This window comes from Daldinia loculata, assembly GCF_022478755.1.
Source record: "Daldinia loculata strain CBS 113971 unplaced genomic scaffold F4817scaffold_22, whole genome shotgun sequence".
Lineage (NCBI taxonomy): Eukaryota > Fungi > Ascomycota > Sordariomycetes > Xylariales > Hypoxylaceae > Daldinia > Daldinia loculata.
Window position 1 is genome coordinate 75,870 of NW_026054876.1, and position 25,566 is coordinate 101,435.

General features: G+C 46.5%; 8 protein-coding genes across 8 annotated transcripts; 1 reads left to right on the forward strand and 7 right to left on the reverse strand.

Annotated features, from left to right (window-relative positions):
• Positions 1-10: 10 nt before the first annotated feature.
• F4817DRAFT_96994 (uncharacterized protein) lies at positions 11-1,325 on the reverse strand. The gene is made up of 2 exons (XM_049308103.1): positions 1,046-1,325; positions 11-996 (listed from the first exon to the last, which is right to left on the reverse strand). Exons 1-2 carry the CDS (start codon positions 1,199-1,201, stop codon positions 307-309), a joined length of 846 nt encoding a protein of 281 aa, XP_049159367.1. The 5' UTR covers positions 1,202-1,325; the 3' UTR covers positions 11-306.
• A 515-nt stretch (positions 1,326-1,840) lies between these two features.
• Positions 1,841-2,365, reverse strand: F4817DRAFT_315498 (uncharacterized protein; the record flags this gene model as incomplete). The annotated part of the gene is made up of 1 exon (XM_049300549.1): positions 1,841-2,365. The coding sequence occupies one exon, from the start codon at positions 2,363-2,365 to the stop codon at positions 1,841-1,843; it is 525 nt and encodes a 174-aa protein (XP_049159368.1).
• A 1,844-nt stretch (positions 2,366-4,209) lies between these two features.
• Positions 4,210-6,669, reverse strand: F4817DRAFT_336407 (uncharacterized protein). The gene has a single exon (XM_049303153.1). It carries the CDS (start codon positions 6,182-6,184, stop codon positions 4,469-4,471), a length of 1,716 nt encoding a protein of 571 aa, XP_049159369.1. The 5' UTR covers positions 6,185-6,669; the 3' UTR covers positions 4,210-4,468.
• A 286-nt stretch (positions 6,670-6,955) lies between these two features.
• F4817DRAFT_358473 (threonyl-tRNA synthetase-like protein) lies at positions 6,956-10,831 on the forward strand (the record flags this gene model as incomplete). Its single annotated transcript, XM_049306031.1, has 5 exons — positions 6,956-7,001; positions 7,086-8,412; position 9,336; positions 9,902-10,239; positions 10,357-10,831. The coding sequence occupies 5 exons, from the start codon at positions 6,956-6,958 to the stop codon at positions 10,829-10,831; spliced, it is 2,187 nt and encodes a 728-aa protein (XP_049159370.1).
• Positions 10,832-11,220: 389 nt separating this feature from the next.
• F4817DRAFT_365122 (uncharacterized protein) lies at positions 11,221-13,920 on the reverse strand (the record flags this gene model as incomplete). The annotated part of the gene is made up of 5 exons (XM_049306828.1): positions 11,221-11,935; positions 11,990-12,342; positions 12,391-12,662; positions 12,713-13,723; positions 13,779-13,920. 5 exons carry the CDS (start codon positions 13,918-13,920, stop codon positions 11,650-11,652), a joined length of 2,064 nt encoding a protein of 687 aa, XP_049159371.1. The 3' UTR covers positions 11,221-11,649.
• Positions 13,921-16,902: 2,982 nt separating this feature from the next.
• On the reverse strand, positions 16,903-19,348 carry F4817DRAFT_336419 (glycoside hydrolase family 47 protein; the record flags this gene model as incomplete). The annotated part of the gene is made up of 2 exons (XM_049303154.1): positions 17,413-19,348; positions 16,903-17,355 (listed from the first exon to the last, which is right to left on the reverse strand). Coding segments are annotated over exons 1-2 (1,760 nt in total), but the record flags the coding sequence as incomplete, so codon positions are not given.
• Positions 19,349-19,837: 489 nt separating this feature from the next.
• Positions 19,838-21,345, reverse strand: F4817DRAFT_336420 (uncharacterized protein). Its single transcript, XM_049303155.1, has one exon. The coding sequence runs from the start codon at positions 21,052-21,054 to the stop codon at positions 20,077-20,079; it is 978 nt and encodes a 325-aa protein (XP_049159373.1). The 5' UTR covers positions 21,055-21,345; the 3' UTR covers positions 19,838-20,076.
• On the reverse strand, positions 21,346-24,140 carry F4817DRAFT_336425 (uncharacterized protein). Its single transcript, XM_049303156.1, has 4 exons — positions 23,867-24,140; positions 23,664-23,688; positions 23,180-23,258; positions 21,346-23,110 (listed from the first exon to the last, which is right to left on the reverse strand). The coding sequence occupies exons 1-4, from the start codon at positions 23,868-23,870 to the stop codon at positions 21,707-21,709; spliced, it is 1,512 nt and encodes a 503-aa protein (XP_049159374.1). The 5' UTR covers positions 23,871-24,140; the 3' UTR covers positions 21,346-21,706.
• Between the last annotated feature and the right edge of the window lie 1,426 nt (positions 24,141-25,566).

A 25,566-nucleotide genomic window follows, 5' to 3' on the forward strand; every position in this document is an offset into this window, starting at 1 on the left:
AACTCTAAGCCTTGGGCATTTTACAACTTGCAGAGAAATATGTACCTAGGTACCTGACATAGTGGATAGCATTAGGTAGCTGCTAGCCTTAGCCACTGCAATCCGCCCCTTTAATCCGCCCCCTCAAAGTCCGGCAGTGCTACGTATTTCATTAGTCGTGCATGTCTTCGAAAGATATTCCATATTCCACCTTGAGAACAGCCTTATCCAAGCCCATCAATATCCAATACCTGTTTCGTCGATAAGCAGCTGCAGAACAGCACTCCATGCTTTGCCCACTTCGAATTATTGATCCACCCTATAAAATTACTCTATTCTAGTAACAGTAAAGAGTAGACGGCGACTATCCTCGCCTTCGAGGTAATGATTAGGACTGATGTTAACCATATCCATAATCCCCTCAACATTCCATCGCGTTTGCGTGGCTTCTCCTACCTTTTTCCACATCGCATCAAACGTACCTACGTCATGCCTATAACAGAAGGTCCCTTTTGTACGCGCAGGGACATCACCAGGCTTAACACTTCCCATCTGCCTGCCTATGATTATTCCTCTCTTTTTGGCTAGTCTTGCAATGTGCTTTGCTGCTGTTATCTGCTGGTCCAGAGTGAAGAGGTGGAAGACAGCGCTGCAGTGTATCACATCAAATCCACGCTCCTCAAGACTTTCCCATGCCTTTCCTTGCGCTTCCAAGACATCCGCAATCACAAATTGTGATTTAAGTGTCTCCCGATCGAGAAAAAGATCATATCCGAGTTCCAGTAGGGGCCTTTCGATGTCGAGGCCTACAAGACGTTCAGAAGGAACTCCATCGAAAACCAACTGGCGTAAATCCTGTCCGAAACAGCAACCTATATCCAAGTAGGCGGTATCTGCCGATTCCGATTTGAGAAGGCTTACGGTCTTGTCATAGAGAGGGTGAGTGATCAAAGTGAGGTTAGTAAACCGGAAGAGGCCAATGCATGGATAAGGACTGGATTCAAAAGCTCTATCACGCTAAGACTTGATTAGTTCGCTACAGAAAGATTTCATGCTTGATACCTACTATATTTTTTACGTGATCGATAATGTCAGAACCAGGTATCTTGGAGTACTGCTCGAGGAGTTGGTAAAAAGGTTCATTGACTTCGATCAAGTCGGTCTGGTACCACCCCCTATTTCTCTCGAAAGCTGATGCATCGACAGTAGCAGCCATTGCCATGGATCCCTATCTTGCGTGATTTTATATAGGTAGGTATAAGAGGCAATGGGGAGGATAATAAAAATAGTAAATATACGCTAGAAATAAGTAGTATATTCTATACTTTCAATGCTTAACTCAGTGCTCTTTTGAGAACTTTAAGCATAATCACCTGCTGTTACATGACATACGTAAGTCTTCCGTAAATATCCGGCTCTTAGCCCCAATTTCAAACGCGAAGTGCCGAAAGGGATTGAGTTATCGAATTAGAATCAACGCATCTAATCGCGCTTACAAACTCATTTTAGATTGCGAGGCATTCTCCGGCTATGTCGCAATACGAGTCAGAAAGAAGGTAGAAGGGTAAGTCCGATATTGGAGAAGTGAACTTAAAAATTAGGGGTCGTTTATCTACTCCCTAGGTTTAGCTTCCATTGACATTGAAGTTCGAACTATATGACGTTAAAGGCTTGGTTAATTTACGTCCGGTCTTTGCTCAGTTTCACTCTTTACCTAATCAGCTTAGACATTTCTTAATGCAAATACAACGATATAATAGATGAGATCCAAGATCAATAAATACTCATTACGGCAGTGCCTCGCTATTTCAAATATTTCTTAGTCCCCCTTTATCTCAATCTATCCTCTAAAATACCAAGCTCACGTCACGTAGTAAGTTCCAAAATAGACTTTATCAAGGCCAGTGGCCCATTTTTGCGTCTCCCAGATGGTCGCCTCGATGAGAAACTGGCCTTTCACTGATATTCGAAGATTATCAAATGTTAGGCTAAGCTGCTCTCGGTCCCAATACCGTACTTTCTCTCCTTGTAGAAAATGTCCTGGATCACTGATATAGTGATTTTCAACGGGATAGCGACCATGCTGCTCTACTTTGGTCACCTCGATTGTGACCGGTTTGCTTTTATGGCGCTGGCGATATATTCCCCGCCTGATAGTCAGAGAGAACGGTTCGCCCAGCTTTACATGCTTTTGTTCTTTATCTTCAGCCCAGAAGTCGCAGTGGTATGGTCCTGTGGCCGGGGGCCCCCACATGTTCCCTGCCGGTAGCCCCCCAGCGGCATCTGGCTTGCTATGCGAGGAATGCTTTGAAGGCGATGACTTCTCGGCAGTTCCAAATAAGCGTCCAAGGGTGCGGGAAACCCAGCCTGGATCTTTATCGGACATAGTTTCCGTTGTTCTTGATTGGTTGTAGAGTGGTTAGGGTTAGAGGAAATGTATGATGCCGACTGCAAATGGTGGAGAGGTGGAAGGTGTTGTCGATGAAGAGGAAAACATGAGCTACCCTCAGGTGGAAGCTCTTTTTATATTTCTTTCTTAGGATTTCATTTACTTCCCAGCTAGAACCAGGTCCCCAATAATCCGAATTAGCGCTCTATAGTTTAATCAAAATGTTACATCACTTATACTTGACGCGTGACGACGTGCCCATCTGGTGACAGCCTAGGCCCTAAATCAATGAGTCCCTAGTCTAATAAACCGAGGAAACTATTAAACAAACACCAAAGGTATTACTTTCCATAAATGGAACAATAGTCACAGTATTAATTGAAGTATTGTGTATGATATAAAAGCCTATAAGTTACTCCGTGTCATCCAGAATATATCTAGGTGTTATATGTCATTGGCTAATTTACGCTTAAATCACGGCCTATTTGGTTTTAATGTTCGCTACTGGGCCTATCAGTAGTCCGTTATTAGTTAGGAACACAAATCCTCGTGATTCAATCATAGTTATATTCTTATTTCTTACTCACATCTTCAGATAATCTTCCCATTGTACCTAGAAAAGTACTAAGTAAGCATTAGGTACTAAAGACGCAAAATATCACGTCATCTATCACGAGGTGGAGCAAGAAGCATGGAAACAACTTCGCTGTTACGCGAGGAACTCTAAGCTAACTACGGGAGCCTATGGCTATTCATACTGAAAAAAATCGTTTGTTCTAGATACCTCATCTACCTAGAATGCCAACCATCAAACATCCCAAGTACACAGAGTTTAAGTAAATATTCGGCGGTATTGAATTAACTCAGTGATCGTTCCCATAACCCCCTGTGGTGATTCCCAATGGCTACGAGCTATTTTACGGAATAGAATCTCGTTGACATTACTCCCCAGCTACCCCTTTTCCAATGATTCTGGCATCAACGGCATCTTGCAAGACTAACCATCTCAAAGCAAACGACTGATTACTTAAGATATCACTATCTCTTGCCTTCCAAGTTGATAATAGCATTGCTCTACTATCCACCGCCGCCGCGGTTACTCGAGACATTTAAGTCCATCCCTTTCTTATCCTTTTTAGAGGCGCTGTCCGAACGGTACCAGTAGCTATAGTAGCCACATCCACTGTTTCCAGCCTTGTCGTTTGAAGGCACTGTTGATGGATTTTTCGTGCGACTTTGATCTACCTGTGCCGACGCGTTGGTGGGTTGAGGATCTAGGAATCTAGTTGGCCGTTGTTCTGGCATGATTGAATTTGACGGGAATGAATTACTAGATGCCAGTACATCCCTCTTTGAGAATAGATTTAAATAGATAGTCTAAGCCAATTAGATACAAAGACATGATTGTTGTACGCCGGAATGAACATAAGAAGTCATTGTGTGGATGGTACCTATGCAAGACACGCCAAAAGGTTCGTGCGCGCCAAATTTGGGCCCCGCTAAGACATGTATTCAGCATCTAGCCAAGGCTCGTGAAGAAACCGAGTAAGTCGTACAAGAGCAACATGGAGGTATTTACTTCGTAGCCGCATCGATATTCAAGGTTACGAAGAATACTTATATTTTTTCCCCAATTTAAACTAAAATACATGTGCAGATTATCGACATACCAATTATAGGTCTCCCCCTTAGCTTCCAGTATGTGTTGGGGTGCTTTTACACTTATTTACTCTTTTACCCCTTTTTACCAACCCCTGTCTTTTAATCGATCCTATTAGATCTCACTCTAAACTTCGCTATTCACTATTGCCATTGCTATGCTATCGAAGCAATACAATAAGTCATGTGCTCAAAGGATTTATTTCATGGGCCTCGATTTGAATAACAAATACATTTTAGTATTCACAGTCTTCTTTAGCCTAATGCCTGAGACCCATCGCACCTCGCAATCCGAGAATGTACCGCTATACATTGATCCAGCATCCGTATCCCCTCATTCCTATATATACTTATTCCTGAACTCCCATCGCTTGAAGTCCAAGTTTGTGATGCCCATAATCCTCACATCCTAACAATGAATGAATGTGCTTGTCAATTATTTTAGCCGTCAATTAAGTGGTCGTCCTCCCTTGATCTCTGTAGCGCTTGTCGAAGTCGTTCATTCTCTTCGGCTCGGATACGACTCCGCGCGGTCTCGAGCCTCTCGACTCCAGCGTTGATAGTCTCGATGTGTACTGCCAGAGGTATGGTTGTCGAGTCTGCCAGTAGTTCTGGAGCAGCGACTCTATCTCTCAGGTCGCCTAGCTTGGTTTGGATATCGTACAAGTCATGGACTAAGCTATCCAGCCGCTGAACTGCCGAGTTTCGCTGCGTGTTAACTTGTTGCAGCAGGCCAAGCTGTACTCTTATGTTGTGGAGGCGACGGGTATTAGCCCCCACCAACGTCCATATGTTCCAAAACACCTCATTATGCTTCTCTTTCATCACGTTACTTGTACGCACGACATGCTCATTGATAAGCTGTAGTGAATTCTCTGCTTCGCCGAGTAGACGCAGTATTGCCTGTGCCTCCACAATGAGGTTCGCAATCTTGTCCGATACTAAAGCTGTGTGTTCGATGTATTTTTCTAAGAGTGCACGCTCGTCGAATACTGACACCTGGAAAGGAGAGAAAATCCAGTCGCTAAAGCGCGATAGTATATTGTTATGAGCCTCGCGGTTCATGGCGATTGAGTCGATGTATCGTGTTGTCCATCGGTTAATGCTGATAATGCTATCGACTGCACCGCCGACATGGGTGTTGAACATTTGCAAGTCGTTGGCGCTAGTCCGGACGATGTCAATGTAAGTATCAAATTCGTGGACTAGCTCGGCGCGAGTTGGCAACTCGCTATATTTGACCATCGTACGTAGGTCTCGGACGGAGGCTTCTGATCGCTTCATATCCATCGGCAATGAGACGCCCTGTGCCGATTCTTCTAGCACCTTCTCAAATTGGGCTTGCACGTTCATGAGCTCGTCAAATTCAACCACCGACGAACCGTCGCGTACCCCTGAGCGTGAATCTTTCGGGCAGAACGGAAGGTTAACCAGAGATACGCCTGGTATCCAACATATAGGTGCAAGAGGCGCTGAAACCGAGCTGATAATCATGTCCTTAGCCATTATGAATGCGCCAATAATCAGGTAAATGGCGAGGAGAATGGCCAGTGGCCACTGTGCGAATCGGAGAGCCATGCGAAGGATACCTATATTCCAAGAAGCAAGATCGAATAGAAAGCCGGGAACAGAACTGGTAAATCTCTCCGCAAGTGAAGGTCTTGGAGGCAATTCATCTTGCTGGTATTGAGATTGCCGCGCAGTTGAATCACTGTCTCGACGGTTGCCTCTTCTTTTGACAAAGCGCGACTCGTTCATAATGGGATTGGTAGATCTTGATGAACGGCGACTACTGCCTTGTTCGCTGTTAACTTCAACCGTAGGCATAAAGAATTCAGGAACGGGCGTTCGATCCTTATCCATAGAGGTATGTCTGGTGGAAGCGAGTGAGGGCTGAAAGGGAGCTCGTAATATGACCCGGTCTTCATCCGCATTATTGGCAAAGTCACGAATACTGTCTTGGGATGCCACACTTTGGGCTTGGGATGACGAGGTCAGCTGAGACTGTTGAGATGGTTGAGACTGGCTGCTGAATATGATAGGGTCGCCCTCGAAGGGATCCTGAATAATAGTGGTATCAAAACTATCATTTTCACCTCCGTCTACCATGCGCCAGGAATCTTCCACGGAGAGGTTGCTTCTGCGAGTTCGCGCCATACTATATTAAGACTGGTTTTGGTCAAAGTCAGCTCAGGCTATCATAGTATCCGCGAACTTGCTTCTTTTGAAAGCTAAACAAGGCCCAGTTCAACTTCCGCAAAACGAAAGTATTAAATCTTTGAATAAAGTTCGTACTAAGTGCGATATCAAATATTATTCAAGTTCGAGACAAGGCAGACGCGACTATTATATATATATTTATATATCAGTGCCAAGATAATATGAAGATGGTATGAAGATAGTATGAGACGGCAGTGTCAGGTCTGCTGGGCAAGTGTTCGCGCATTTACAGTGACTCATAAAATGATGGACATGGGCGTAATTTGAAATTTGAAATTTGGATTTTTTGTTTTGAAGATGCGTGTTTTTGCGTGTTTAATCGAGGCATCCGCGCACCAGATAAAATTCGTAGGTTTGCCATTTACTCGCGAATGACTTGATGTCACGAGGTTGGCGCCTCGACGTCTGATTGGATCTTGTACCATATCCAGTAATAAACATTACGCTAATCATGGTATTGTATGGAGTACATTCACTAGGCTGACGATATGCCGTATGATATCAGTACCTCATACAGCTGACGTTCGCCTGTCAGTGAATCTCTAAATTAGACTAGCGCGCCAAGCTAGAGAAGCTCAAGATCCCTGTCGTTTCTCCAATCCGCAAACATGAGCCAATCATTTCTTTTACATCGACTATTTTTCTTACAGTCAGCTTGTGAGCTTCAAATGGTTGTCATGATTCTAGAGTGACCCATCGATCGGCGGCATGTTCGCGAGAAGGATAGTGAGGATATACCCTCATACACAAACATGTACGATCCGAATACGTAGTAGCGAAACCTCCCTGAGGTATCCCTGGCACCGATATTGTTCATCCCATACGACTGCGACCTCAGGTCTCCCACCGAAACCCCCCGCCGATCACCGGCAACTTGGTATCCAACAAGAACTTTTCACTACCTCGATATATAGTCCCGGCACTCCCATACTGCTGCCTAATGGTGCACGAGTCTTCAATCGTTTAGTGGAGTTTCTGCGGAAACAGTATGTCCGATATGGATTCGACGAGGTTATTACGCCGACCATTTACAAAAAAGCCTTGTGGAGGAAATCAGGTCATTTGGAGAATTATAGCGACGACATGTATACGGTAACGAGTACATCGCCCTTGCGAAGCGATAGTTCCCAACCTGGCGACGAGGAGGACGAATATGGCCTTAAACCCATGAATTGCCCAGGCCACTGCCTGATCTTTGCGTCCCAGCTACGGAGCTATCGACAATTGCCTATTCGATATGCAGACTTCTCTCCACTACATCGAAACGAGGTATCCGGGGCGCTGAGTGGCCTTACCCGAGTGCGACGTTTTCACCAAGATGATGGGCACATCTTTTGTCGGCCGATACAAATTGAGGAGGAAATCAAGAAGACACTAGACTTCGTACGCATCGTCTACTCGACGTTTAAACTAGGTCCATATCGATTGGCCCTTTCAACACGTCCAGCGGATCATTACATAGGAACCGCCGAGGAATGGGAAAGCGCAGAGAACGCTCTTAAGAGAGCACTGGACGCGTCCGGCCAGGAATGGACTGTGAATGAAGGTGACGGCGCATTCTACGGGCCCAAGATCGATATCGTGTTGAAAGATTCGGATGGCAAAGAACACCAAACCGCTACGATACAGCTAGACTTTCAGCTACCAAAACGGTTTGATTTAGGTTATTCAGCGCCAGCGCCCGACTTTGAGCGAAGGGGAGAGGTGACAACGGACCCCGATAAGCTGACGGAGTCTGGTCTTGTAACTCCTGTTCTAATTCATAGAGCTGTGCTGGGCTCGGTAGAGAGACTACTAGCTCTGCTTATCGAACACTACGATGGCAAGTGGCCATTTTGGTTAAATCCGAGGCAGGTAATGATAGTCACCGTCAATGACACTGAACCGGTGATAGAATTAGCCAAGACGGCTCAAGATGTCCTCATGGGAAGGCGTGGGCCAGCCGATGGTCCAGTTGTAAACCCTTCTCAACTCGCAGTAGATGTTGACGATAGCCGGCGAAGCCTCGGACTCAAAGTACGAGAGGCCAAGTCTAAGGGTTATGGTGTCATCGTCACCATCGGCTCAATGCAAGTGCCAGATGGCACTGTCACTGTTGACATGTCAGGATTAGAGAGTAGCGACGGCGAAAAAACGTCCCAGAAGCAGGACATGCTGCCGGAAGAGTTATTTGCCATTCTCAAAAATAAAGCCGACTCCTATCAATAATGAAGATCATAATCTCCATAAAAATTACGAATTAGCTGCTCCGTGCTGAATGGATTCCGTGCTTCGTAAGCTACGGCCTGAAGAAATACCGACGTCAGCTCCTTAACTTTCGTAGTCATCTGGATCGGGGCCTTTTTCAACTCCTTCTCGCCGCGCTTTTTCCTGTTGTTCTTTCTGCCGGGTTTCCAACTTCTCAAGAATCTTGACCGGTCTGGGGTAAGAACCAGACTGGTCAGCATAATGTGCCCAGGTCAATGCCGTACAAGGGAGCATAAGAAAATAGCGACCTACTCTTTTAGACGTTCTGGGACGGCAACCCCTCGTGTCTCTGCTGCTTCTACTAGCTCGCGACGCCTAACTAGCTGCTCTCTCATGTACTTGACTGTTTCTTTCAAGACGTATCCCTCGGAGCGTCCATGGCCTTGCAAACCAGGTACGAGCTCGCACAGCCGGTCAAAGCCGGCTCGAATAGCTTCTCTACGCTTCTGTTCTATCGTCCTTGTCAGCGACTGTCCGGGGCATTTCGGATGAGTAGGATTGATCAATTACCGGATGCGATGTGATTTTGTTTCTTCTCCTCTTCTGTCAGGCGCGGCTTGTCGTCGTGCGCTGTCGAAGACCCGCCGTGCTCGCCATCCTGTGGAGATTTTGAACGAGGCTCCGACATCTTCCTCGAAAGACGTGACGATGATAGGTTCGAAACAAGATTTAACATATAACGTAAGGTAGGTATATATAATTTTCCGTTTTCCTTTCGGTATGATTATAGTTTTAGCTGGTAACGGTCCCGACAAACTCTACACGCGGATGTCTAAACCAAATATCGGAAGACATGAGACAGGTGCTGGAAGGAATGAGGTGACAGCCTATGATTATTAAGAGTAGGTATCCCCGGTGCGCACATCTTCCAGATAATCGGAGCGGGAAAGCGCTTTTCGGGGTGGGAGAAGGTTTAGGATTGCCGCGATGGTAAAACAAGTCGCGATATATGATGAATCTAAGTGAATAAGATTCTAACTTTTGAGTTCCTAGAAAGGGCATGTCATCTCACGAAAGTGCATGTGACACTGGCCCCACCACACATGACGGGACCCCTGTCCATCTCAAGGGACCTATTCCGTAATAAATCTTAGCTTAAACCCCAATTCCAGCCTCAGCTTAGCCACGATACACCATCCCCTGGCTGCTCCAGATAAGCTTGTGATGCAAGCTTCCCCGGACCTGCATTGTGGACCCCACCACGACTGCTGTAACTTCCTGTAACTTCCTGTAACTTCCTGTGGACTTTCCTTTAGATAGATCATCATAAGTTAAGGAAGTGTCGGTTCAGACTACTTCGCTCCATTCTCTCCGTCTTCCTTAAAAATACTTACTTCCCTGTCCCAAATCCCCTCACTTACCTAGGTACCTTTCCCCTCACTCCTTTCTACCGCAATGGATGAAAAGAAGCAACCTCCCCCTGAATCTACACCCTCCGACCCACCCCCAGACTACGCGACATCAGCTCTCGAACACGGACAAGGCCAAGGCCTACCGATCCGGCAACAACAGCAACCCCGGCGGCCCCCTCCCGGCTCGCTGCTCGACCTGCCTATTTTGAAGTACATGCGCACGCACCGCGTAATCCTCGCCTCCGCCTCCCCCCGACGCCGCACCCTCCTCTCGCAGCTCGGCCTCCCGAACCTCGAGATCCGCGCCTCCACCAAGCCCGAGGACTTATCTAAATCCGAACTCGGCGCCTACGCCTATGTTTCCGCGACCGCGCAGCAGAAGGCCCTAGACGTGTATGCTGCGCTCATCGACGAGGCCGCCGAGAAGCAAGCCGAGCCCCTTCCCCCCGCGCCTAAATCCACTTCCTCCGATCCACGGGCAGATGTCGATTTAGATGCTCAGCGCGCCAGGAAAGACCCCGACTTAGTGATTGCGGCAGACACGGTTATCGTGACGAGGGACGGGAATATCCTTGAAAAGCCCAGCTCCGAAGCCGCCCACATCCGCATGCTACGTCATCTACGGGATACTAGAACTCATCGGGTTCTGACGGCGGTGTGTTGCGTGGCGCCGCGGTCGGATGCGCAGTTCCCGGGGTATGCGGTAGCGTCACATGTCGAGGAGACGAAGGTGTTCTTTGGTCGCGAGCACGATGGGCTGCCTGACGATGTTATTGAAGCGTACGTGCGGACGCGGGAGGGTGCTGATAAGGCTGGAGGTTACGCAGTGCAGGGCTTAGCAGGAGCGTTATTGATTGAGAAGGTAGATGGTTCAGTTGATAATGTGATTGGGTTACCCGTGCGGAAGACGTTACAGCTTTGCGAGAAGGTGGTTTTCCGGCAGAATGAGGAGAGTGATGCGGAAGAGGAGGAAGAAGAGGAGTAAGTGAGATAGTAGTCGGGACGGGACAGTTAGTATATGTGTATATGGGTATATGGATATAGAAAGCGTACGTACCTCCGTTTGGAGCGTAAATGTCGAATATTAAAGGTAAGCCAGGTCGTACGGTGGCGCTGTCATGCCGTAGTTTTAAACCCGGCAAAATAAACTTAGGCTTTTTATATAGAGAAAGACGTAGCGGCAATATACAAGTGCATAATAGTTTACAAGTGCATAATAGTTCCGTTTGCCCTTATTTACAGTCTATTCTGACCATTTCGATCATCCAGTATAGAGATATATACAATAAAAATTTGACGTCAAAGATGTGGTATACGAATTCAAATACAGAGCCCAACTGTAACCCCCTAACGATAACAATATCAAGATGAAATAAAAAACTATAAATATTCCATGAATTTTCCTATCCAGTAATCAACTCCGAGAACTTATTTACCGAGACCTTCTGACTCTTAGTTAAGATCCAGTACTGTGTGTCCTGTTCTGTCTGCTTTTGTAGCTTAATTCGTATCTCGATCAAGAAATGTTATTTAGACGCCTAACAGAAAAATTAAAAAAGGGGCGGATGCAGCCCCAGAAATTCAATAGAGTATAGAAAATGAACATAAATCGTATGAGAGGGTATTTATAGTGAAATCCGTGAGATCATGAGATAGGTATATAGTCGTCCAGCATGAAGGCCCTCTAAAGACGAGAGCCAAAACTATATCCAGTCTTTTACGCATAACGCAAGTGATGGATGACCGTTGGTTGTATGTGCAAATATGCATTCGATAAGACATGGGCTTCGAAGTAACCACAAGTCAGTTATTCTGACCTCCGAGCTGCGTACCAGTGAACCGCGACCAGTACTCTTTCCCATTTTCGGGGAGCTCGCGCCTGTGGACATTTCGGCAGTGCGTCCGTATATTGTCGGTGCGTACATGACGGAAGGCCTTGCCACAGTAAGGGCACTCTATGGTTACATGGCCGGTTCGGTGCTGTCGCTTATGACGGGACAAGTGTGAGCTGACGTGTCTACCAGTGAAGGTCTTGCCGCACTCTTCGCATTGTGCGGCGCTAGTCACAGACGGTGTGGTGTTGCTGGTCCTATAGCCGGTTAGATATGTGCATACGTAAAGTAGGGGGACATAGGCTTCCTACACGTTGGATATTTCGATGCTGTTATCCACGAAGCTATGGATATTACTTCCTGATGAATCAATGATAGATGGCGTGGGCTGACTGCTGCTGGCTCGCGAGGTAGCGATAGGTTGTCGAGGTTGTAATGTTCGATGACTTCTGTGAGTGCTATGAGGCTGAAGTAAATGTGCCGGGTGGTACGCTCCGCTGTAGTTCTTTACTATTTCGTCGATACGCTCCTCGAGATCCCGACTCCGGCTCTGACCTCGACCTCGAGTGGACCTATTAGGAGGACTTGTTGCACCAGCCTCAGGACAGGTTTGCAGAACTATCCGAGCAAACTCGCGACACAGGTCAGGGCTAGGTAGTAAATGCTAATGATTGTCAGTCATCATAATCAGGTGAGGTTCATATACACTTACTGTTCCTAGACTGATCATATAATCCGCAACGTCTGGGACCGAATGCAACCCGCCAAGTAATATCAGTGACGACGTAGTCGAAATTATGGCTTGGATTATAGGATCCTGTAACGAATACGAGACGAGATTCCTTAGTGGATCAAAGAATAAACTATCAACATTCTTGAAGAATTGTTTTTCGGAAACCAGAGCGTTCGAAGTTAATGGTCGTTTGTTCCAGCGGATCGACCCTTGAGAGAAAAGGTGAGGCAAGCCACCCTGGTTTGTAAAGTCTGGTATCATGTAAGGCGCAATCCATAACGCACGGGGTTAATATACCTACCATCTATAAACTTCATAAAAATAGTGAATGGCGTAGAGTGGCTGAGGGACATTGAGCTCATCCCAGTTTCATATGGTGGATAGCCAGGCGATGGGGATAACCCATATACTTGTCCGACATGTCGAGGGGTCTGGTTCTGAAATGCGGGGTGATTGATCTCGTTTGAAGAAAAGGGGTTGTTTAAATTCGTTGCTGGAGTATAAGGTATGATATTCTCGGTCCTTGACGGTTCGTAATAGTTGAACTTCGACACATGATCCAAGGAGTAGCCCGCCATGTATCTATCACCAGCACCAGAAGCAAAGCTTTGATCCTCAGATAGGGTCCACGGATTTGTGTCGGGGCTGGAGACTAGGTGTCTAGGTGGATATAAAGAGCTGTCGGTAATAGACTGCGGATAACAGGTAATATCAAGATTTGTAAATTTACTGCCTGTCTCGAAAAGGGGTGTTTGAATGTGAGGTCGAGCGAGCTGAGCGTTCCCAGACGATCGATCTGCTGACTTTAACCGCTCAAATACCAGATCAAGGCTTGATTGATGAGTTTTTATTATAGGGATCCCATTTCTCCAACCGGTGAACGCAGATTCGACACTCTCGAAAGAATTTGTCTCGCAGGTATAATGGAAAATCGCATGTTGAACAATCATAATAGGGAGTATCTCGTGAAATTCGGAAGGAATGATATCTTGTAATATGTCGCCAAGACCTCGTAGACCGACGTTCCGTATTTCTGTCGAGTTATTGTGTCTTGTCAACCAGTCTTCTAAATCAGGCGGTATGTTTTGCTCAAAGCATTCTTGAAGCTTTTCACAGTAACCGTCAATTTTCCAGACGAACCACCAAAGAAAGCGCCATTGTTCTTTATCCCAACTATTGGACGAATTGTCCATCAGACTAGGATTCATAAGCGGAGAGGCCTGTAAGGCATTGTTCATCGGACGGTCGAATCGCAATGCAGGAATAGAGAAGTTGTGAAGATGCTGTAAGTTGGGAGTAGTAGCAAACGCCCCTAGCTAAATTGTTAATCATCTTAACTGACTTGCTAACAGTATACTTATACGTACCGCCCGACACGTTTGCTGATGTGCGTAGAGAATCGAGAAACTCGCAGGTGATAGCAAATGAATTAATTTTACCCAAGCTAGTAACGTCGGCGTCATTTTTGTAGGGCGCCATCAGCAGTGGTGACATCGGATAGTCTTCCATGTTGAAGTTTGCCGGAAGAGTCGCGCCCCAGCAGCTTCGGTTGGCAAGCTACGATAAAGGAGCTGAATGAGTTTGTTTAAGCGGGGGGGACGATAATCACCCTCTGACGTCTCCAAAGAATCAGGCTCACACGGTAGTGCTTCGACGGGAACAATTCCATTGTCGTGAAGGAAGGGGATCACACAGATGAGCTGCTTGGGGACTTAAAAAGAAAAGTTGCTCTGAGGCGGTAGTTTTGCGAGTTGGCTGTTAAAAGGTGGTGAACGAGATCGGGCTGTCCTGCAGCATTGTCCTGACAGCTAATGAAAGACTTAGCCACACCACTCCAGAACCAGACACAAAACCTAATCAAATAAACAAGGATGTAACTATGCAGTAATGGTATCGACTGGCGGATATCTGTTAGAATCTAAGTACAGAGAGTGCTTTTGGTACTAATTTCTCTTGATCCACGGTGTAAGCTGGTGTAGACTGGTATAATTCAGTAAAGCCCGCCGAGGGTCAGAACAATATCACATAGAAGCGGGGTAGCTCAGAACATTGGCTCGGCCACTTGTACGAGGGTACAATGGCTATGAGACCGCCAGCCTTTCGGGGTATTATGTGTGCAAGTCACATAGGGATATGTAGGCAAGCACCTACACGTATGTAACCCTTAGGCCATTGGGAATCTATTTGACTTCCGGTTCGCCCGTGACTAGATATCATACATCACATCTTCAACCTATAATCCCGATCTATCTCCAATCAGTGACGATTCTTGCCGGAACAGCCAGTTCGTCCGATCATTTGGGAGAATTACTTACACCTAGGGCACAGGGCAACAGGGAAACGAGGCAACAAGTGTTAGGTCGCGGACTTAAAGCAAGGTGACAGTAAGTGCTCCCGGTCAGGATGTGAGTATTGGGCACCAGTGCTTTGGGGGGGTGGCTGATTTTCAGCCATGAACCGCAATTGAATGATTAGGTAGGCTGGTCATAACCCCGACTAATAGAGCTATGCACTAAAAAATATTCGAAGAAACCCCAAGTGACGCCCGACTATAATAACAAGACTGACCAAAAGGGGGAAGAAGGTGAGCTTTCCTATCCACTCGATTACATAGGGCAAAACTATGAGCTCACGCAATAATTGGGAATATGATACGTAACATAATTTGGAGCATCCTTGGGACATGGAAGCCATGCATGGGCGGGGGGCCTTGAAGAACCAGAACCATGGACAGCGAACCACCCGAAATTCGGACCTGGTTCTGAATATCATCTGCGACTCAAGTATGATAGGATAAGATTCCGGTGCAAGCTCGACCAGGACGGTCGGTTACGATGCAAAATAGCCATGCGATGAACTAGGACAGCTTCTCGACTAGCAATATATACCTAGACATCGAGATATGGACTTCAACAAGGTAGTAGATAGGCTCGCAACTACCGACCTACTATGGAGGCGATTTACATAATATATTTCCACTACGATAACATCAATAATAGGTATCTAGGATGGATGTAAAAGAATCATGTAGGTACCTACCTACCTACCTATCATCTTTCATCCTCTATACAAAGATCTCAGCATGTATCCGTAGCGCAAGGGACGTACATGATCTGATTAAAACACGATGGCAGAACTAGACAAACATAAAAGTAGGTAACAGGAAAATAAAAGCGATGGCGTCAGACAAGGATGATTGTAGATATGCATATGCCCGCCCCTGACGGGACGATGTGGCTGTGCAAGAATGTCCTTCGCATCGTCATCAATGTCATGTTGGATGCCGAGGAAAACTCGTAGTCGAAAGAGCCTCGAATGTCTAAAACAACGTGTCCTAGTTTGCAGAGAAAAAGAAAAAAAGAAAAATCATCAGCGTCTGAGACAACAGCGGTGGCTGTGTTTCAGGTTCATGGGTTGCAATGTCTTTAGGTGTAGGTACGTATGTCCGTAGGAAGACTCTAGCTGGACAGGGGTCATGTATGTACGGACAAATCTTTTTGTACGTAAAAGGGTCATCTGTAGCGCTGTCTTGAACCGCCCCGCCGTTCTTCACCTGCCGAGCTGCCGGGTAGCGAGTTCAAGACCGGGTTCCAGACCGGGTAGCAATCAAATGCCCGACTTGAAGCGAGTTTACTGTATCTTAGGTAGGAAACCTAACAAGTAATATAGGTTCCTATCAGCCCTAGTAGGCTCTCGCCTTCAGCTGGGAATTCTGTCACATCTCATCTTATCATCTCCTCAACCTAATGCATATCCCTATCTCCGAAAATGACGAAGAGTAGTGCATAATACGCCGCATAGCAAGACAAGTTATTACAATATTACTAGCTTATCCTACTACGTGCATCTGTGGTATAGGTAGAACGTTCTCTACGCGGCATATAATCCCTGTCGTGATCCTGCCCGTCGAGAACGGGGTTCTTAGTTAGATGGGAGAGACGGGGGATCGTCATGCCAGCACCGGCCCGTGCCCGTACTTTCAATCATACCATGATACATATCTGAGTGACTACCTAAGTATGCATAGTGGTGAAGAGAATCAAGGTATCAATCCCGAAACCATTCGCGTCCTGATTGGTAAGAGCATTTCGCTGCGAGCGTAAGACATTGAATCAAGGAACATGATTACATGCATGCTTAGTTGTGGCAACACATCTCCAAACAATAAAAGAGCATCTATGCAGTCGATCAAACCGCAAGAGCCGAAGGACCGCCAAGAAAAAAAATTCTTTTCCGTCGCTGTTATGCAGTGCCGTGAACATCCATCTCTATTTTTCTTTTCTCGTTTCATCACTCACCGTCTCCAAATCAGGCAAAGGTGACTCACCGGTCTTCCAACACATCAAGTTGCGCCTCATCTGTATGCATATGTCCTTACAGATCGTAGTCTACAAGAGGAAGAGGGTCGTCTGCGTCGTGGCGCTATGAGAAAAATCGATTAGACCGAAATTCTCCTTGCTACCCAAGCGCGATCTATTATTTCCGGAGGTGTTCGTTGGGTATTATTATCATTAAGTCTATCGTAGCATTATGTCTATCCATATGTACGCCCCATCGCCCGATATACATGGCCTTCGATCATCAATCATATGCCACCTTGACATATATGAACGTAACCTTCGAAAATGTGTCTCCCTTTGAGACCGTTTCACAACACCTCATAACGGTAAGTTATTCCACCAACTACATTCACACAAATGGCAAGGGGTATGGACCGCACTTTAAGTCGGTTTGCGGAGACAATGCATCCGGGGTAAGCTGAATATCGGCTACCTATGCGTAACAGCGGCTGCTAACTTAAAGATAAAACGAGCCTTGCGCGTCTCATCTAGGTCGTCTCAGGGGATGTGCTTCCGTGTTTAAGACAAATTCGTCTAAACTAATAAGATCCGGCGAGGAGAATATCAAGTAAAAGTACCTGAGTGTTTCGGCCATCCAGAAACTCTATGGTAAATGTTAGTCGAAATGCAGAATCTCGTGATATTTATTACAATAACATACCTCCATAGAGTCTGTCTTGACTGTGACGACATCTCTAACGGATTGAATCGCCGAAAAGGCCAGATCAGTCTCGGTTGCTTTCCGAATCGCCTGGAACATCCTCCACGCCATCTCCTGGTACTCGGGGTTGCCGGTCATGCGATACATTAGAAATACGCTCTCGATTGCTTCTGGCCGTAGAAGATACCGCGGGTCACGTGCACTTGTGAACCCCTTCTTTAACTGTGTATTCGATTGATCTTCCCATTCTGACTCGTCCCATTCACACGGATCCAGCGTTTCACATTTGAGTAAGTTGAAGATTTCGGGCATAATCCCGGTAGGCATTGCATCGTATGCCCACACGCAGCCTCGGGTGATCTTCTCGCCGATTTCGAGATGTTCCGGGATGTTGAAAAGCTTGCTTCCGAGCCCAAACATTCCGCCGACGAAGCACGCGAGGTGCTGTCCCTCGGCGGTTAGGTGAGGTCCCGTATCATCAGATACGTACACATTTCCAGTGAAAAGTATATCGTCCTGATCCGGCGTCTTCGGCCGAAACAGTAAATTCTTTATGACAGTATCCATCGCTCCGCGGTAAAGCTTTTCGTACACTGGCTCAAGACCGCCAAGTATGGCAAACGTTTTCGGTAAGTATTCGTAAAGACTATCCGCTAGCGCACCAAGCGTAAAGCTGTTGTCATTGTCTAGCTGTAACTGTTTAAAGTCAAGGAATGTTGGCCACATGCCGGGTAGGACTGTTTTGTTCTGCCATTCGTCCAGGACCATTGTCACTCTGTTTATAGCGTCATAATATTTGTTGTTTCCCGTAAGCTGTGCTAGCCTAGTAAATTCGAGCGACGACGATGTGACGGAAGCAGACGGGTCATGATATCCGGCCTCTTGCTTACCATCTTTCGCATCATCGAAGTCCAACCAGAACGGCGGCATATGGTTAGGCGTGTCGTATGCCATATAGAGCATGTCGCCAAGCTCGACGGCTTTCTCGAGTAATGCCGTCTCCAAGCTCAAATCATACGCGCCCAGGAGCCCTCCAAGGTGTCGAATGGTAGTCTCGAAAAAATTGCAAGAAGTATCCCTCGTATTGGACCAATTGATGGTCACAGCTGCGGCGGCCGCTTCGTAAAATTCGTCTTTAAGGCCCATAATCCAGAGTGTCGAAAGAGAATCGACAAGCGTAGCTCCCCAACCTCCAAAACCAGGCGCATCCCTCCCTTTCCCTGATACCGGCATAAGTTCGTCATAACCAAAACCAGCATTCTTGTAGCTAGTCCAACTCTTTACAAACGCGGCTTTAACTTCTGCACGCCGGCTCGCTAGGACCTCCTCCCTCGCAACACCTTCGGGGCTCGTATCGGTGGTGAACGCATGTTGGACTTTGGGAAGCGCAAGAGGCTTACCGGTGGGTAGAGGCACATATTCCGATATAGGATATTTCAATTGCTGCTGAGACCAGTTGTAACTCGTCCTAACGAAGGTAAAGCCGAAGAGGGTATCGCGGTGCTCGGGGATAAGTCCGACTAAAAGATATAATACGAGTACTAGAAACAATGAAGCGAAGACGCGCGTCTTCCGTCGAAAGAGGGCCATTATGGCGTCGTGAGGTTGGTGAAGGACCTGCCATTGAACATTTTCAACCAACATGGAGGGAGTTGGTGAATGTTATGAATGCCCTCTTTCGACTTCTCTAGCCCTATCAACCAACAACCAATAGGAATGCTATCGACTCATTACCGATATTATTAAGATACGTGGGCCAAGAAATACGGCGGACTGAAACAGGCTGGATCTGACTGCGCGCGCTGTGTGAACTGCATTAGTGAAACAAATACTAATACAAATATGTGTCAGGAATTGAGGCTCCTTGGCGACTAACCAAGGATGAGGAAATTGTAAGTTGGGCAGCTGGGGGAAAGTACGGGTATTTAGGTTTAGGTATGTATTTGAGATTCGAGTGCTAGAGAACTGCCAGCTAGAAATTAAAATTCCCGGCTACCCGGCACGCTACATCGGGAGGCCTGCTAGCCGCTGTAAGCCGCTGGTAATTGAGTTTTCCTAACGCACCTGCAGGCTGCCGAACCGTTAAAATTGGAGAATTAGTGGGTACGCTACGAAGTAGTAGGTACCTCTTATCTATCACTGTATGTAGATCATCAAGGCTCTCCTGCAGGTACCAGGACAGAATAAACTATCCCAAACAGCAACGGTGTTAAGAGGTACTCGACACCTATTAGTGTTTACTCGGTAGTTCTTATCGCCTGCATAAAGTCAAACCCCTAATATTGATAACTCAATTAATACCTATAAGGCATTTTCAATGTATTTTATATACTCTACCTATATCTCAATTGGTGATTATGGAATTGAGGTGTGGTGCAAAAACTTACAAATTAATAATAAATCACCATGTAGCGTAAGAATTCCTAGTATCAATTACCTCCTCCGAAATGAGCCGACGGTTAGATACCTTTCATGGAGTCTCCAAACAAGCCAATGCTACTTTATATACTCTATTAGTGCCGTGTTTAAAAAGTGAACATGCCCACAACTTAAACATATCGAGACCCCTAATCTTAAACACACTAAGCATCGTCTATGAACTACATACATATTATATTACTTATAACTTTAGTAACGCGGTGGTATCCCTCAAACAGCAATAACTCATTTTCCCAACTTATTAAGTAGCCTTCCCGTAACATCTCTACAGAACTTCCATATCCTCTTAATTTTCGTCTCCCAGGTTCTCCCTCCCCCTTTACCCTTATTCCTATCCTCCCGTTTATCTTTTCCTACCACTCCATCGGTATTATCCACTTTGCCCACATTGTCCAACACCCACGCGATCTCACCGGCCACCACGTCCGGGCGATCTCTCACAACATGGTGTCCGCAATCCGGTATATGCACGTACCTCTTCTTCGCGTTCACCGCAGCAAGGTCTAACTGCTTCTTCTTCATCTGCTCATCCACCCCATCATACATCTTCAGCATCTCCCGCCTCTGTCTTAGATCCTCCTTCTTCATCCCGTCTTTCACGGACACACTCGCCTCTGCAGCCTCCAGATCCGCCCATTGCCTCAGCAGCGAGTTCCCACGAACCACGCTCAGGGGCCTCGTGCCTAAGACCCGGAGCGCGTATTGACTTTCTTCTATCTCGGGATCGAGACCGCCTTCTTGGCCTGTTTCCACGAGCACCATGCCCACGATTTCCACATTGCCGTCAACCCCATTGTCTTTCTCTGCCTCCAGCTCCAAGAACGTCCGCGCAAACGCGCCGCCATACGAATGTGCAACAAGCACGCAAGGCCCCTTCAACCCCTCGCTTTTTAGATACTCCCTCAGCTCTGCGGTAGCTTGTGGGGGGCGAGGATTCAGGATGCCGCGGTCGTACAACAGGACACGTAGGCGGTGAGGTATAGTGGTTAGCGTGTGTGCTAGTGCGTCCCACGACGGCGAGCACGACTCGCCTGAGCCGTGGAAACAGATGATGAGAGGTCGAGTTTCGGCCGCGTCGCCGTCATCAGTTGTGCCTGGATCCGGATCAGGTTCCAAGAGCTTAGGCTCTGCTTCGGACGACGAGGTTTCGCCTAGGGTTTCCATGGCCGAAGACATCCCGTCACTACCGAGATTCGCATTCATCGCGCGGGAAGGTCATCTGCACTGTGGTTTGAGCGAGATGACTGGCACTTTCATTTCGAGGCAGAAGGCCAACGAGGCGTATTTCTTCTCAAGCAAGATGATCTTCTACTCCAGGGACTCGAATTGACACTTCTAGGGTGTGCGGCGTTTGTTGGAGTTGTAGTAAAGAGAATGACGAATCCTTATGTAGATACGGCTGGAGAGATTACGTGCACGGACCATGGACACATGTTCCAAAAGACATCTCTAAGGCGACGAGCCGCACTGTGGTATTACACAGGCGCTGTACAACCATAGATAATAGAGGTATGTAGCCAATAGTATAGCCAATAGTAGTTTCTTTGTATTCTTCGGATTTTAGAATCGCGCCCGAACCTTGGGGTATATCCAAGCAGTCTTCATATGCAATTCCCATACCATACACCAAAGATCCTAATGTCCGCATATGCCCAAGAGGCAATTATAGCCAGTATTCCCCATAAACGCCCCCGGTAGGCTTTGCAATAGCCCAAATAATGCATTTCCTTTCAACATAACGCCAAATTATGCTATATGATGCCAATATCTTTTAATGTGTAAATCTGACCAATACCTAAACCTTCACCTAAACCCCGGGAAGACTTTGAGAGCTGTGCGTTTCCCTATTGATATGTTAGCTTCTAGACCCACTAGTATGGCGACGCGACTTGCATTGAGGCCGCCCGTCGTCGCTGTTCGTTTCGTCAACGGGTACTACAAGGTCCTGCATACGATCTCGTGTCGTTCCGACTGTGCTTGGTCTATCATCCCTTGGTTGCTCTTGTAAGTCGATAGCTTCTTCCGGCTGCGGAGATGAGATCTTGCATATATGCTTCTTCACAGAGCTACTCCACGAGGATAGCCTCTGACGACCTCTTTCGACGTCCACGGTGATCACCGCGCCACTAGACCTTAGCTTCCGAGTGCCAAACTCCCTACGTACCATCGAATTGGTTATCTTTGGACAGTAACCGCGAGGCAGCATTGACGCTTTGCAGGAAGGACATAATGAGCTAACTTGGCCCAAGAATTCGTCAATGCATTCGGGGTGGTAGATGTGGCCGCAAGGTAGTTCACGAATGATCGTTTTCTTAGACTCGAAATCTTCTAAGCAGATGAGACACGTAGGTTGATAGTCGATGGCCGAATCGCTCTTCTCAATCCTTACGCTAGCAGGTATTCGACTACCTTCTGATGACCTCCGCCCTATCTTCTGTGGGGATTTGACTGACGTAGGCGATGATGGCAATGGCGGATCGTAATTATAGGTAAATAGAGGGAAAGTTAGGATATGATGCATCGGCACCATCAGCCTTTTGATACCTAGAGCCTCCAGATTCACTTCACCCCGCATCACGCGGCGTCGTAAAGCAGCACGACGGCGACTCTGAACAAAATGCATGAGCAACGACGTACTGCCTATGATGGCAATAATTACACCAATAATAATCAGAATAAATGCCCAGAGCGGGAGCGTCGTCGATACGGTAATTACGGTTAATTCCGTCCATACCCGTACGTAATCTGCTGGATTTGGAGAATACGTAGAAATGATCTGATTGCTGAATGGGACTTGAGATAAATCACCAGAATAAAGACTCAGCTGTCTCATCATCTCGTGTCCGGAAGCACCGGGGATCGCATAGACGGGGTACCGATTCTGCGTCTTCCACATCCCTCCATCTCCTAGGTCCCAAGCATCGTCGTCGATATCTGGTGGTTGACTGGTATCGTTATCTGGACGATAAACAAGCATCCCTCGGATGGGGTCCAACCTAGCCGAGGCAAGAAATGACTGGGTACAGTCGACGTTAATCCACGGCGCTAGAGCAATAAGGTTGTAATTCGTAGGTGGCAAATTCACTTGTCGTGTGACATTTGATGGAATATATTTTGCCGCCTCTTCCTGACACGGGTCATCGTCGCCGAGGTCTGGCACATACAGGAGACCTTGGATGACCCCATTTGGCGTTGAAACTGAAGTAGTGGAGAGGGTCGTGATGTTCTGAAGTAGATCCTCGGAATAGGCTATATGGCTCTATCACAACGTGTAAGTAAAAGTTTACTCTTCAGGTATACTCCCTATTCCTCAAGTTTTGACACATACTGATAATGCGGTAATATTTCTGAGGATAGTGCTGGGAACCGAGTGACCACCCGTCCAACTAGGATTGCTGAATAACAGTCTACTCGAATATTAGCATGATACCATTTACGGTATAGCGTATCAACTCGATTAAGTGCACGTGTCAGGCTCTGTTAGAAGGGCAACAACGGTGATGATGATGATGCATGGCATTGATGAGAGACAGCAGTAGATGAGGCACGGCGGAATTGATAAAATGCATTTCGGTGTAATGTTACGTCGTACAACACAAGCGATGCAGCGATCGCGAATGCACCGGCGACGCACCATTCAGCACCGTTGATCTCATCGACGCTGGCCCGTCAATTGACAAGCATTTAACATCAGTCATTCTGCCAACCAACAACCATCAAGATTGCTAAGCTTTTCTTGATGGTCTAGTATATTCTTGGCAGTGCCCAGCAGAATGGAAAAAAGAAAAAGAAGCTTTCTCTTGGCGACGTACACGACATTCCGGACGGTTTGGAGTGCTGTAAAAGTAGACGTCAGCCGCTGTGTGCCAAGGGATTCTAGAGAGGGCTCGGCTGGTGCCAAGAAGATTTTCAATGACTATAATAAACAACTCTGGGCAGCGGGGAAAAAAAGGGACAGAAATAACAATAATGACGAAATTGACAGAACTTAAAAGAAAAGGGGTCCAAGACATACACATGCTCTTATATAATCATTATACTATTTTGAGGGATGGTTGAGACATTACGATTGATAACGAAACAACGAAACGGAAGGGATAAGTTCTGAGGAACAGGAACAGGAATAGGAATAGGAACGCGAATGACGAGGGAGGGATGATAGAAGGTAGATAGTAGATAATTGTGTAGGTACGGTAGGGCAGGAGACGATGAAAAAGATGTTCTTGGCAAGTTTGGGGGTTGGAAATTGGGGAAAAGAAAATGAGATAATAAGGGGACCCAAGGAATATCTGGCAGGGATGGGGGGAAGGGGGTAGGTAATAGACCCCATCTATTATCAGCTGAGGGAAACGAGGGTTTTTTTTTTATTCTCATGCAATACAGGCAACAGCTCAGGTGTGTCCAGTAGGAAGTGGGCTACATGTAGGTAACAGGTAGGTACACAAAGTATCTGTCGCATTATCAGGTTATCAGGTGCGCACTGGGAACTATTCCAAAAATTGATAGGTCAGGCAAACATAGGCAGGTTTGATGTGCTAAACACATCCCCTTACGCTGCTTTTACGTCTAGGTACCAGACATATAAGTGGCTACATGATATGACCGACAAAGCCCAGGTAGTTGGCTCTTACCGTATACGGTACCTAACAGTACATCTAGGACCTAAATTAGTTAGATCGTTACCTTGTAGCTGGGTGCTATGTTATGTAATGTGTCCCATTAACCCTATTAGCGCACAGACAAGATCGGTATATCCAGCTATCGTATCGTGTAAGTGCTGTTAAAGTGTTGTTAAAGAATCCCAGATACGAGCAAGCAAAATTCGGACTAAGCCGCAACATTCAAGATTCAACATATAAGAATAGCCCTCATAAGCCCGAGATTCAAAAAGAAAGAGAGTAAGCAGGTTACTCGTAAGCAGTTTTTGCTCGTCAGGTACTGCGAATCCTGATCAGCGCTGCTTCGATGCAAACCCCTGTCAGATTGTCTCGGGCTGCCGGATGCCTTAAACCCACCGCTCTCGATGCCAGGATATGTATTTGACGTTGGTAGTTGGGCGTTTTGTGGGACTTACATAGTGCCCTTAGTGTAGGTAGTAACTCAATTACGTTAGGATCATTAGGAATCTTAGAAGATGCCAATTCACACTGCATCTCAGCCGTTCCCTGTGTTACTTATACTATTGACGCAATAAGATGGGAAAAGAGGAATTATAATATTAGTTAAAATTATTACCATCTATCTGTTATTATATAGGATACTTATAGTCTTACCATAATCGCATATGCATATAAATTTGTAGAATTTAAGTAATCAAGGTGAGACGTATAATATATACCATAATGCTATGGCCGACTTCACGATCTGAGGTTAAAACGGACCGGCCCAGAACAAAAGCTTGTCGCGCTGGACGCCTTAAAAAAGCTTGTCTTGCCTCGTGCATAAACGAGTCGACCCACCATCAACATCCCACCAACCACATCTCGTCTTCTCCACGCCGGTACGTAGCAGTTGTAATGATGACATCGCAACATTTGAACTATCGGCTCGACTCCAACGAGGCATCTAGCAAATAAGAATCTTGCATGCGTATCGTGACCCGTGGTTCTAATATCAACTCATCCTCGAGGCGCTTACAGCAATGCTTATTGGTGTCTATAGATTTCAAGTTTTCAACTTATTTCGCATTCATTTTCCCATTTATTTATTTTTGCC

Excerpts from the sequence above, each read along its gene's own strand:
- F4817DRAFT_96994 (XM_049308103.1), bottom strand. The coding sequence starts at position 1,201 with ATGGCAATGGCTGCTACTGTCGATGCATCAGCTTTCGAGAGAAATAGG. Across the intron at positions 997-1,045 it reads TCGATCACGTAAAAAATATA|CGTGATAGAGCTTTTGAATC; the intron begins GTAGGTATCAAG and ends ATCAAGTCTTAG.
- F4817DRAFT_336425 (XM_049303156.1), bottom strand. Across the intron at positions 23,259-23,663 it reads CAAACCGTCCGGAATGTCGT|ACTGTTATTCAGCAATCCTA; the intron begins GTACGTCGCCAA and ends ATATTCGAGTAG. Across the intron at positions 23,111-23,179 it reads GAAATATTACCGCATTATCA|AGCCATATAGCCTATTCCGA; the intron begins GTATGTGTCAAA and ends ACGTTGTGATAG.
- F4817DRAFT_336420 (XM_049303155.1), bottom strand. The coding sequence starts at position 21,054 with ATGAATGCGAATCTCGGTAGTGACGGGATGTCTTCGGCCATGGAAACC.
- F4817DRAFT_336407 (XM_049303153.1), bottom strand. The coding sequence starts at position 6,184 with ATGGCGCGAACTCGCAGAAGCAACCTCTCCGTGGAAGATTCCTGGCGC.